At 33.8% G+C, this 14,398-nt stretch overlaps 1 protein-coding gene across 1 annotated transcript in view; it reads left to right on the top strand.

Moving 5' to 3' along the window:
- The window catches only part of LOC149564611 (selenium-binding protein 2-like), a 38,181-nt gene extending 33,910 nt beyond the window's left edge, over positions 1 to 4,271 (top strand). The window contains exons 3-8 of the mRNA XM_089818160.1: positions 284 to 479; positions 774 to 1,001; positions 2,193 to 2,424; positions 2,818 to 2,925; positions 3,232 to 3,504; positions 3,702 to 4,271. Of these exons, the coding sequence (XP_089674286.1) occupies positions 284 to 479; positions 774 to 1,001; positions 2,193 to 2,424; positions 2,818 to 2,925; positions 3,232 to 3,504; positions 3,702 to 3,983 (1,319 nt within the window). The 3' untranslated portion in view covers positions 3,984 to 4,271. The remainder of the gene's footprint in view (positions 1 to 283; positions 480 to 773; positions 1,002 to 2,192; positions 2,425 to 2,817; positions 2,926 to 3,231; positions 3,505 to 3,701) is intronic.
- The last annotated feature ends 10,127 nt before the right edge of the window (positions 4,272 to 14,398 follow it).

Here is a 14,398-nt window from a genome sequence, read left to right as displayed (position 1 = left end):
TTGAATTCTCTTGCATATAATTGACAGTTTTCATATTCTAGATTTTAAGTATGGTAACATGCGCTTTGTCTACCTTTGCTTTTTATTTTTTACCAAATATCCTGGTTTTGTTTGAATATACAAGAATGATTTTTAAGTTCCTTCTGTTCTTATACTAGCTTGATAATGCTTTCAAATTGACTGTACTGAGGATTTTTTTTAAGAGCATATCATTAGTCCAATTACTGTATTGGTTAATGCATTACTGGAATTTATTATAACATTTCATTCTAATGTTTTCTAGGAACTGGCAGAGGAAAGCCTGACTATTTGGCCACAGTAGATGTAGATCCAGAATCTCCAACTTATTCAAAGATTGTGCATCGCTTGCCTGTGACTCATTTAGGTGATGAATTACACCATTCTGGATGGAATGCATGTAGCTCTTGCCATGATGATGCTTCTGCACAGAGGCGTTACCTTATTTTACCCTCACTTGTGTAAGTTAGCTTGAAACATGTTAAAATATGTTTCTCATCTATGTATTTGCCATAATGGTATAAGATCTTAGATTCATTTTCAGTTATTCAGATTTGTACTTGCTGTCTTCAGTTGTGAAAGAATTCCTGGTTCATTTTTACACTGCATGCTGAAATTTGTACTAATGCATGTAAAATATACATATTCTCTATATATTTGCTGAATCTCTGGAAATTATAAGTTGAGAATGTTTCTGTAAAAATTATCATTTATAAATTGCAGAAATTCTGAAATCTCAAACTTTGACAATGCAGATCGGGCCGTATTTACGCCATTGATACATCAGAGGATCCAAGAGCACCAACCCTTTCCAAGGTTGTTGAACCTGAAATTATTTACTCCAAGACTGGGCTGGCATATCCACATACAGCTCATTGTCTTGCAAGTGGTGATATTTTAATCTCTTGTCTTGGAGACAAAGATGGGAATGCAGAGGGAAATGGCTTCCTTATTTTAGATTCAGATTTGAATGTAAAAGGAAGGTAAGTTCACAGATTTTAGTGATGCAGATTGCATATACTTAACAAAGGAATTTTGTTTGCTATTGAGTGATCAAATTAACGTTGGGACTATTTTTAATATTCAGTTTCCCCATCAGGGTTGATATTTTCGGTAAAAAAACTTTTTTATCAATGATGATGGCATACTTGAGATTTCTATGAATTAGATTGGAACCTACTTATAATGTGACCCCCTTTCAGTTGCTACTGTGTACACCAAAGAACATGTGCAGGCTAAGGGAAGATGTTACACAGAATACCTGGTGATGTCTATCCAGAGAATACAAAATAAAAACTAAAGGCATATTATATAACCTTGTTAAATAACAAACTGACCTCTTGCAAGCATGGAGCTTCTCTTCTTATCCAAAAAATCAGGATTTGGTTGTCCTGATCAAATAAATGTTTTTAATTGCTGGATATCGTCATTGAAATGCATAGAGAAAAGTACAACCTAGAACCTTAGACATTGTTCAATAGCAAGTATGTAGGTGTATCGTTCAGATGAAAAGACCAAACCAACTGAAAGCAGCTGCAACTGAGTTAAGTTTTAGGCCTAACAAACTTGTTTAACTGTATCCCTCTTGTAATCCATTTTGAAGGCAAGAGCATGTGTAATTAAAGGAAAAACAACACACAAAATATCTGCTGGTGAGCATCCTTTCAATCCCAAAATAATAGAACCTAGTTCAAGAATAAATGATACAAAACAACTAGTTGCCAACACAAAGTCTTGTATGCAAGAGTTATGATTTCTTCTAATGCAAACCACTTAAGAGCATTGTATTTGCTGGATGCGTACTTCATTCATCTCAAAAGCCACACTGAGATCATAAATAATTCTCAAATTTAAAACATAATATAGTTTACTTTTTATTATACTTGGTTGATGAGTCCAGTATAACATAAAAACTCAAATTTACCCAGCTACCAAAGCCGTTTTAATAAATTATTTACTCGTCTGTGGTCAGAAGCTACTTAATAGTATTTTTCTATATCAAATAACAGATATTTTTGTTTTTAGTATGGGGTAAATCTTGATAATTTTTTTCTTTATTGGTGTTCTGTTGCCTATCCAATCAGAGATGGTTTCAGAGGTGATTTGGGTTATATGTCTTGTCAGGAAGTATTGAACATTTGAAAATTAATGATTAATTGCTAATATATCTTCAGGTGGGAGAAAAAAGGTCATAGTCCCACATTTGGCTATGATTTTTGGTACCAACCACGCCACAAGACGATGATTAGTTCATCCTGGGGAGCACCGGTAGCTTTTACAACAGGATTCAATCCTCAACATGTTTCAGATGGACTATATGGAAAGCAATTGTTTGTTTATAGCTGGCCTGATGGTACATTAAAACAAACAATTGATCTGGGTAATGAAGGGCTCATACCATTGGAGGTAAGCTTTTTATAAGATGCTAAAATCACATCCATGATAACATCCCTGAAGGAGTGGGAAAACCATGTAGGGTAAATTGGAATCGGATGCCTTTTGTGCTTTCCTTGAGAAGGGGAAGTTCTTTTATGACACGTTCACTGATAATACACAACAGTTCTTTATACACAACAGTTCTTTTCAAAAGATGAAATTAAATGAAATAATTCTGCTTTTCCCTCCTGTAGGTTCTTTAATTGATAGTAATAAGCAAACTATTGTCTTAGAGGACAAAAAACACTAAAAAAACTGAACTATAAGGTGCTCTAGCGTTGTCAAATGGGATTTAATGTTAATGGCAGTTGATCATTTTATGTTCCACGAATTTTGTGACTGAGGTTACATAACACTGTGCAGGTGAGATTTCTTCATGATCCATCTAGAGATACAGGTTTTGTAGGATGTGCTTTAAGCAGCAATATGGTTCGATTTTTCAAGAAATCAGATGATTCCTGGGACCATGAGGTATGATAAATGCTTATGTAATGGTTTATATATTATTATTGCTTTCTTTTTGGGAATGTGTAGAGGGTGGGTTCGGGCATGCTTAGAGTACTGTTGCTGAAGATTTGCATAGAGTTTTGAAGTAAATTTTTGTAAAAGTATGATCTTTTCTACAATAAACAATGCATTTATTCCTAAGGTGGTGGGAGGAGGGAAGTGAGGGGGGAGCGGATACCTTTTTTGTCTGAGAAATCAGCTTAATGTAAAAAAAATCTCCTTTTTTTAATTGAACAAGGAATTTTAACATATATGTGGTCTTGTTTTCAGGTTGTGATATCAGTGGCACCATTGAAAGTTAAAAACTGGATTCTGCCAGAGATGCCTGGATTGATAACTGATCTTCTTATTTCCTTGGACGATCGATTTCTCTATTTTGTGAATTGGCTGCATGGTGATATTAGACAGTACAACATTGAAGATCCTGCAAAGCCTGTATTGACTGGCCAAGTATGGGTAGGGAGTCTACTTCGTAAGGGGAGTGATGTTGTAGTTGAGAAAGAAGATGGAGAGCAGTGGCAATCTGATGTTCCTGATGTTCAAGTAAGTATTCTATCCTTTATCACAAAACATGCACAATACATAAATTCATATGCTTTATAGACGCAAACTGGATGTTAATCTCTAGTTTTCTTGAGGAGAGGATCTCACACAAATTTTAATCATTTGTAAGGATCCATCAACTATGTTTATTTTGAGATTTGCTGAAGTGATTAACTAAAAACTGAATGTGATTGCAGGGTAGGCGTTTGAGGGGAGGGCCACAAATGATTCAGCTCAGTTTAGATGGGAAACGCCTCTATGTGACAAACTCACTGTTTAGTGCTTGGGACCGTCAATTCTACCCGGAAATGATTGAGAAGGGCTCTCATATGTTGCAGATAGACTGTGACACGGTGAAGGGTGGACTTACAATAAACCCTAATTTCTTTGTAGATTTTGAGTCTGAACCAGAAGGACCCGCCCTGGCTCATGAGATGAGATATCCAGGAGGCGATTGTACCTCGGATATCTGGATCTGAAAACAACTCAACACCATGGTAGTCTTTGAATAGTGTACAGATGCTTTTTTCTATTCTGAAGTTCCGTCTGACCTGTTTATTTCAATAAAGTTTTAAAATGCAAAATAATGAGAAACTGGGTACCTCTGTGAAGACTTTGATTGGTCATTTCGTTGAAAACCCATATCCACGAGTAACCGAGTTTCATGTTACAAAATCGCCGGCATATTTTAATATTTTCAGTTGCATGTTTCTTTTACTTTACATCATGAATATGTGAATATATTAGATTTTCTTATTTTTATGTAATTTGCATATCGCGTTCTTATGGTAATACAATATTATGGAAGTTTGTAAGTTTTAAGAATTTAAGATTTATTTTTTATGGAAGCTCGGGAGTTTGAGAATACATATGTAGCATGACTATTTGTTATTAGTACTTGTCTTAGACTAAGTATTGTTGTGATGTTTTTGGGCATTTACTTGTAAGTATTTGGAATGCAATGGTTAGGTCTATAGTAAAATATAGTCAAGTAATATTTGAACAATGTATAAACAGTACACGTATTTATTAATAGAAGGTCACATGTGTGGATGACACGTACTATTTTTGAATGAGAATATAATAATGTGTTAATTTACCTTTATTATAACATAAATACAAACTAATTTGACATGTCTACTTGTTTTGCTTTCAAACTCCTAGACTACAAGTTTTTTCACAAATGTGAGACACAAAAAGTTAACCCAATGATTCACGAGTCTAATAATCATGAATCTAAATTACAATTTCAACTATCATTTAAAATATCAATTGTAATTTTATCAGTAAATCAAAAAAATTGTCTATTTTGCAAATTGAATACTTTGAATTGGTATTATTAAAATCATAATTTTACCCAACTCTCCTATTTAAAAGTAGCTTTGAAGAATTGTCTATTTTGCAAATTGAATACTTTGAATTGGTATTATTAAAATTATAATTTTATTGATCTCTCCTATTTAAAAGTAGCTTTGAAGAATACATATGTGAAGGGGAAATAATAAATGTATGAAATTAAAGAAAAATGATAGTGCATTTTAATAAAAAAGATAGTGCAATAGATACTATTTATCAATATAAAAATATATTATCTTTAATATATAGAAAATATATTTTAATTTTTTGCGGTTATATGAGATTGATTTTATTTCTACACTATCAATTTATGTGCAAGATCCAACTAAGTCAATGAAATTAAATTAACTCGTTAATGTTAGTGTAAATAATTATTATTTACATTTTACTTAAGTTTACTTAGGATAAATACATTATTTTATTATTTATTATGTTAGACACCTAGGAGTTTGCGTACTCATATGAGTTGTCTTGTTGACAACACAATAGTAAGCAACTCTAGTTTAGCACATGGTTTCTACAAGATTAGAGTTTACATAATTAACTGAGTTAACATGTTGACAACACAATTATTCGCACTCTTAATTAAGCACATGGTGTCTACAACATAATTTTACATGACACGCCTTTATAGGCTTATCTTCACATAATCACACTAACTCATGCAGGATAACCCACTCTTGCTAGACATGTGCTTAGTTATGAGGCTTATCATATTGTTAACTCCTAGACATTATAGATGCATCTTAGAGGCCTTTATATACAGACACCTCTAGTGTACTTGTACATCAATTGAATTTCATATTGTTATTCTAATCATACTCTATTGGTTTATTTTGTGCTAGTTGTGCTTTTTGACCTTGGATGATTTTTCCCTAAGGCAAATTCTTACAATTGAAAAGTGTTGAAATTAATGTCATTTTATTTTTAATATTTAATTTTTTAACAAAAAAAATCAATAATAGCACAACAAAATATTTTGGGGAGAAATTGTGAGAGAAAGGAAATGATACAGTAAAATAAAAATAGTTTTAATAGATGAAAATTAACAATATTATTTGTTAAAAAATAATTGTAAAAAAATACAATTCATTATTTAAATATGTTCTTAAAAATTAAATATGTTAGTATTAGACAAATATAATTCTAATTAACAATATCAGATTTAGTAATGTGAATAGTTTTTTAGTTTGAAAAAAACTATACTAAAAAAACTAACACAATCAAATCCCAAAAAACTATTCACAATATAATTCCAAATTAAAATTTAGATAACTAAATAATTAAACTTGTACTAAATTTTTAATAAAATATATTGTTAATATTAATATTTGACGCAGGGAAATGGATGAATAACTAGGGCCAAAGGCTCACCCAGCTATCCAAACCACCTTGCAAGAGTTAACACAATGGAAGCAAACACAAAGAAGAGCAACCAAAGGAGGAAGAAGAGTGAAATTCTTTTAATGATTCATCAAGATATCTTCATACATGCCCAAGTTGTAAGGCTTTCTAAGTTACAACCAAATACAAATACATTGACATTCAAAGATCCAATAGCAAATTCACACTTTTCGATTCTGCTCTGCAATCCTCTTCCCAAAAACTTGCCTAACTCTAAGCCTAAACACTCTATATATATTTTCAAAAATGGCTTACAAATCATTTTAGAACATTACATAAGAGGAAGGCCGACCTAACAATGGTCTGGACACATCCCAAGAAAAGATCTTAACATAAATATCATGATCAAAATAAATCTCACAAGTCAGCTTGCAGAAATCACATCCAAATGTTGATACTTGGCATAAGCAAGAAAACTAAACACATGAAGGGTCACTCAGCATACACTACGTAACTCGGCACATGAAGAGTCACTTGGCATACACTAGGTAACTCGACACCAACTAAGTGCTATAGTAACTCAACACCAAGTGCTACAGTAACTCAGCACCAACTTGTAGAATGAACAAAAATGAGTAGGATAACAAGGCAACCCAGGATGCTCCTACATCAAACAACTAGGGTTGAAAGAAATGATTCTCTTGAATCATTGAGATGTCACAATCTGAGTTGAATCCAACTCAGATTGAGAAATCCAAGAAGCATCTTCAATAGGCATGTTTTTCCACTTCACCAAATATTCATAGTAATATTTTCCTCTTGTGCTCTTGCCAACTCTCTAATCCAATATCTGTTCAATTTCTTTAATCTACTTCTTAGGATAATCTTTTGATACAACAACTTCATCATCTGACTCATGATACTTATATAAATCAGCAATATTGAATATAGGAGATATATCCATGTCATCAGGTAACTCAACTTCATAAGCATGACCACTATCAAACTTCTTCAAGATCTTACAAGGTCCAAATTTCTTCATCTTTAGCTTACTGTATGTTGTTTCTGATATAGGGAAATGGATGAATAACTAAGGCCAAAGGCTCACCCAGCTATCCAATCCACCCTGCAAGAGTTAACACAATGGAAGCAAACACAAATAAGAGCAACCAAAGGAGGAAGAAGAGTGAAATGTTTTTATTGAGTCATCAAAATATCATCATACATGCCCAGCTGTAAGGCCTTTTGGGTTACGACAAAATACAAATACATTCACATTCAAAAGTCTAACAGCAAATTCACACTTTAGAGTTCTGTTTTGCAATCCTCTTCCCAAAAACTTGCCTAACTCTAAGCCTAAACACTCTATATATACTTGCCAAAATGGCTAACCGATCATTCTAGAATATTACATTAGAGGAAGGCCAACCCAACAATGGTTTGGACACATCCCAAGAAAAGATCTTAACATAAATATTGTAATCGAAATAAATCACACAAGTTGGCTTGCAAAAATTACGTCAAAATGCTAATACTCAGCATAAGCAAGAAAACTCGACACATGAAGGGTCACTCGGCATACACTAGGTAAATCGACACATGAAGAGTTACTTGGCATACACTAGGTAACTCGACACCAACTGAGTGCTACAGTAACTTGGCACCAACCAAGCGCTATTGTAACTCAACACCAACTTGCAGAATGAACAAAAATGAGTAGGATAACACAGCAGCCTAGGATGCTCTTGCATCAGACAACTAGGGTTGAAAGAAATGATTCTCCTGAATCATTGAGATGTCACAATCTGAGTTGAATCCAACTCAGATTGAGAAATCCATGAAGCATCTTCAATAGACCTATTCTTCCACTTCACCAAATATTCACAGTAATCTTTTCCTCTTATGCTCTTGCCAACTCTCTGATCTAATATTTGTTCAATTTCTTCAATCTGCTTCTTAGAATAATCTTCTGATACAAAAACTTCATCATCTGACTCATGATACTTATATAAATCAATAAAATTGAATACAGGAGATATATCCATGTCATCAGGTAAGTCAACTTCATAAGCATTACCACTGTCAAACTTCTTCAAAATCTTACAAGGTCCAAATTTCTTCATCTTTAGCTTACTGTATGTTATTCCTGACACAAGGAAATGGATGAATAACTAGGGCCAAAGGCTCACCCAGCTATCCAAACCACCCTGCAAGAGTTAACACAACAGAAGCAAACACAAAGAACATCAACCAAAGGAGGAAGAAGAATGAAATGCTTTTATTGATTCATCAAAATATCTTCATACATGCTTAGCTATAAGGCCTTCTGGGTTATGAACAAATACAAATACATTCATGTTCAAAGATCTAACAACAAATTCACACTTTCTAGTTCTGCTCTACAATCATCTTCCAAAAAACTTTCCTAACTCTAAGCCTAAACACTTTATATATACTTTCCAAAATGGCTAACAAATCATTCTAGAACATTACATAAGAGGAAGGCCGACCCAACAATGGTCTGGACACATCCCAAGAAAAGATGTTAACATAAATATCGTGATTGATATTGATCTTGCAAGTGAGCTCATAGAAATTACATCCAAATGCTAACACTCGACATAAGCAAGAAAACTCGACACATGAAGGGTCACTCAGCATACACTAGGAAACTCGGCACATGAAGAGTCACTTGGCATACACTGGATAACTTGACACCAACTAAGTGCTATAGTAACTTAGCACCAATTGAGTGCTACAGTAACTCCACACCAACTGAGTGCTACAATAACTTGGCACCAACTAAGTGCTACAATAACTCGGCACCAACTTGCATAATGAACAAAAATGAGCAGGATAACAAGGCAACCTAGGATGCTCCTGCATTAGACAACTGGGGTTGAAAAAAATGATTCTTCCAAATCATTGAGATGTCACAATTTGAGTTGAATCTAACTCAAATTGAGAAATCTACGAAGCATCTTCAATAGGCCTATTCTTCCACTTCACCAAATATTCAAAATAATATTTTCCTTTTGTGCTCTTACCAACTCTCTTATCCAATATCTGTTCAATTTCTTCAATCTGCTTCCTAGGATAATCTTCTGATACAAAAATTTCATCATCTGACTCATGATACTTAAATAAATCAACAAATATTAAATATAGGAGATATATCCATGTCATTAGGTAACTCAACTCCATAAGCATTACCACTGTCAAACTTCTTCAAGATCTTACAAGGTCCAAATTTCTTCATCTTCAGCTTACTATATGTTGTTTCTAATACATGAAAATGGATGAATAACTAGGGCCAAAGACTCACCTAGCTATCCAAACCACCTTACAAGAGTTAACACAACAGAAGCAAACACAAAGAATAAAAACCAAAGGAGGAAGAAGAGTGAAATGCTTTTATTGATTCATTAAAATATCTTCATACATGCCCAGCTATAAGGCCTTTTGGGTTATGACCAAATAAGAATAGATTTACATTCAAAAATCTAACAATAAATTCACACTTTCCAGTTCTACTTTGCAATCCTCTTCCCAGAAACTTGCCTAACTCTAAGCCTAAACACTTTATATATACTTGCCAAAATGGCTAATAGATCATTCTAGAACATTACATAAGCGAAAGGCCAACCCAACAACAGTCTAGACACATCCCAAGAAAAGATCTTAACATAAATATCGTGATCAAAATAAATCTTGCAAGTTGGCTCGCAAAAATCACATCCAAATGCTGACACTTAGCATAAGCAAGAAAACTTGGCACATGAAGGGTCACTCGGCATACACTAGGTAACTCAGCACATGAAGAGTCACTTGGCATACACTAGATAACTTGGCACCAACTAAGTGCTATAGTAACTTGGCACCAACTAAGTGCTATAGTAACTTGGCACCAACTAAGTGCTACAATAACTCAACACCAACTAAGTGCTACAGTAACTTGGCACCAACTTGTAGAATTAACAAAATTGAGCAAGATAACAAGGCAACCTAGGATGCTCCTGCATCAAACAACCAGGGTTGAAAGAAATAATTCTCCCAAATCATTGAGATGTGACAATCTGAGTTGAATCCAACTGAGATTGAGAAATCCATGAAGCATCTTCAATAGGCATGTTCTTCCACTTCACCAAATATCCATAGTAATATTTTCCTCTTGTGCTCTTGCCAACTCTCTGATCCAATATCTGTTCAATTTCTTCAATCTGCTTCTTCGGATAATCTTCTGATACAACAACTTCATCATCTAACTCATGATATTTATATAAATCAACAATATTGAATATAGGAGATATATCCATGTCATCAGGTAACTCAATTTCATAAGCATTACCACTGTCAAACTTCTTCAAGATCTTACAAGGTCCAAATTTTTTCATCTTCAGCTTATTGTATGTTGTTCCTAACACAGGGAAATGGATGAATAATTAGGGCCAAAGGCTTACCCAACTATCCAAACCACCTTGCAAGAGTTAATACAATGGAAGCAAATACAAAGAATAGCAACCAAAGGAGGAAGAAGAGTGAAATGATTTTATTGATTCATTAAAATATCTTCATACATGCTCAGCTATAAGACCTTCTGAGTTATGGCTAAATATAAATACATTCACATTCAAAGATTCAACAACAAATTCACACTTTCCAGTTCTGCTCTGCAATCCTCTTCCCAGAGACTTGCCTAATTCTAAGCCTAAACGCTCTATATATAGTTGCCAAAATAGCTTACAGATCATTCTAGAACATTACATTAGAGGAAGGCCGACCCAATAACGGTCTAGACACATCCCAAAAAAAGATCTTAACATAAATATCGTGATCAAAATAAATCTCAAAATTTGGCTCTTACAAATCACGTCCAAATGTTGACACTCGGCATAAGTAGAAAAACTTGGTACATGAAGGGTCACTCAACATACACTAAGTAACTCGACAGATGAAGAGTCACTTGGCACACACTAGGTAACTCGGCACCAACTAAGTGCTACAATAACTCGACACCAACTGAGTGCTACAGTAACTTGGCACCAATTGAGTGATACAATAACTCGACACCAACTGAGTGCTATAGTAACTCGGAACCAACTTGCAAAATGAATAAAAATGAGCAGGATAACAAGGCAACCCAGGATGCTCTTACATCAGACAACCACGGTTGAAAGAAATGATTCTCCCAAATCATTAAGATGTCACAATCTGAGTTGAATCCAACTTAGATTGAGAAATCTATGAAGCATCTTCAATAGGCATGTTCTTCCACTTCACCAAATATTCATAGTAATATTTTCCTCTTGTGCTCTTGCCAACTCTTTGATCCAATATTTGTTCAATTTCTTCAATCTGCTTCTTAGGATAATCTTATGATACAACAACTTCATCATCTGACTCATAATACTTATATAAATCAGCAATATTGAATATAGGAGATATATCCATGTCATTAGGTAACTCAACTTCATAAGCATTACCACTGTCAAACTTTTTCAAGATCTTACAAGGTCAAAATTTCTTCATCTTCAGCTTACTATATGTTCCAACTGGGAATCTTCCTTTCTTCAAATGAACCATCACCTCCTCACCAACTTGAAAATCATGATGTCTTCTAGACTGATCAGCATTCTCCTTATACTTCTGATTACTTTGTTCCAACCTCAACTTCACTTCGTTATGTAAAGACTCCATAAAATCAACAAATTCTTCTTCTGCAATGCTTCTCTTTTTTCACCAACAACATCTCTTAAATCTGATACTTCTCTAGGCTTTATTCCATTAACAATCTCAAAAGGTGTCTTCCCTATACTCCTATTTATAGAATTATTATATGCAAATTCAGCTTGTGCCAATACCAACTCCCAATTACTTGGCTTATTCTCAACTAAACATCTTAGCAAATTACCCAAGCTTATATTCACAACCTCTATCTATACATCTGTTTGTAGATGGAATGTAGAACTAAACTTTAATTTAGTACCCATCTTCTTCTACAAAGTCTTCCAAAAATAACCAACAAACTTACTATCTCTGTCAGAAATAATGCTTCTTGGTAATTCATGCAATCTCACAATCTCTTTAAAAAAAGTTTAGCAACATGCTCAGCATCTGATGTCTTCTTAAATGGTATGAAATGAGCCATCTTAGAAAATCTGTCCGCTACAACAAATATGGAATCATACCCCTTTACTGTCTTAGGTAATCCAAGAAAAAAATTCATACTGATGTCACTCCAAGGTTTCTCAGGAAGAATAATAGGTGTATACAAACCAGTATTTTGACCCACTCCTTTAACAATTTGACAAACTCCACAACTCTTTACAAATTTATGAACATCCTTATATATTTGTGGTCAATAATACTTCTCTTTTTGCAAACTCTATGTCTTATGAATTCCAAAATGTCTAGCCAGTCCACCACTATGCTTTTCCTTAATTAGATTCAACGTTCATAGAACTTCTACAAATACACAATTGAATGCCTTTGAATGACATACCTTCTTGAATGAAATACTCATCATACTTACTTATGTGATCTATCAAATTTTCTCCACACCTCAGAAAAATCAAGATCAACATCATACAACTCTTTCATTTCATCAAAACCAAGAACTTCAACTTTCATTTTAGTCAACAAAGAACATCTTCTACTCAATGCATTAGCAACTCTATTAGTAACTCCATTCTTATGATGAATAAAAAATGTGAAACTTTGCAAGTACTCAACTCACTTCATATGTCTCTGATTTAATTTATGTTGACTTCTCAAGTATTGTAAAGCTTTATGATCAATATACAACATAAACTCCTTAGGAATCAAATAATGTCTCCACTTTTTCAAAGCTTGAACAATAGCATAAAATTCTTTATCACACATAGAATACTTCCTTTTAACATCATTCAAATTTTCACTAAAGAAAGCAATGGGTTTACCTTCTTGACTTAATACAACTCCTATTGCATTACCACTTGCATCACATTCAACTTGAAATACTTTGTTGAAATCAGGCAGAGCCAATATAGGTAACTAAACAACTTTTTGTTTCAAAGTCTCAAAACTCTTATCAGCTCCATGTGTCCACTTGAATTCCTTTTTATCTCCCCTCATTGTCTTAGTCATAGCATTACAAACAACACTGAAATTCTTTATAAACTTTCTATAAAAACTAGCGAAACCATGAAATGATCTTACCTCATCCACATTCTCAAGTGTAGGCCATTCCAAAATTTCTTTAACCTTTTCAAGATCCATCTTCAATCCATCAGCTGAAATCACAAATCTTAAATACACAATCTCCTCTTGCATAAAAAGAACACTTTTTCAGATTAATCAACAACTTTTCCTCTTTTAACCTCTACAATACTTTTTTAATATGCTCAAGATGTTCTTCCTAAGTCTTATTGAATATTAGAATATCATCCAAATAAACAATCACAAATTTACCCAAAAATCTTTTCAGAACTTCATTCATCAACCTCATGAAAGTACTAGGTGCATTAGTCAAACCAAAGGGCATAACTAACCATTCATACAAACCATCTTTTGTCTTGAAAGAAGTCTTCCATTCATCACCTTCTCTAATTTTGAGATGATGATAGCCACTCTTCAAATCAATCTTGGTAAAATACTTTGCTCCACTCAAACAATCCATTATGTCATCCATCCTCAACATAGGAAACCCATATTTCATTGTTATCTTGTTAATAGCTCTAGAATCAGTACACATTCTCCATTATCCATTCTTTTTAGGTGCTAATACATCAGGTACAACACATGGATTCAAGCTTTCTCTGATCAAAATTTTTTGCAACAACTCATGCACTTGTTTCTTAAGTTCTTCATTCTCTGTAGGTGTCAATCTATATGGCGCTTTGTTCGGAAAACTGGCTCCAGGAATCAGATCCATACAATGACTTATGCTTCTTACTGGAGGCAAACCATTAGGAATATCCTTAGAAACAATATCCTTATTCTCATTCAACAATTCTATAATTTCTATTAGTACTCGGCTATCACTATCTGTTGTCACTCGATCATTACTAGCTTTTGCTGCTCGGTCATTACTACCAACACTTGGTCCTCTAGGAACTATGGCAAAACATACTTGATTCTTCTTCACTTCCTTTTAAAATTATTTCCCATTAACCATGCAAACTTTTATTACAGTACAACTAACCTCATTTGGACT

Source organism: Cupressus sempervirens, chromosome 3, assembly GCF_028749045.1.
Source record: "Cupressus sempervirens isolate cs-2001-9-10 chromosome 3, ASM2874904v1, whole genome shotgun sequence".
Lineage (NCBI taxonomy): Eukaryota > Viridiplantae > Streptophyta > Pinopsida > Cupressales > Cupressaceae > Cupressus > Cupressus sempervirens.
Note: the sequence above shows the minus strand (reverse complement) of the source record. Positions and strands in the feature narration are given on the sequence as shown.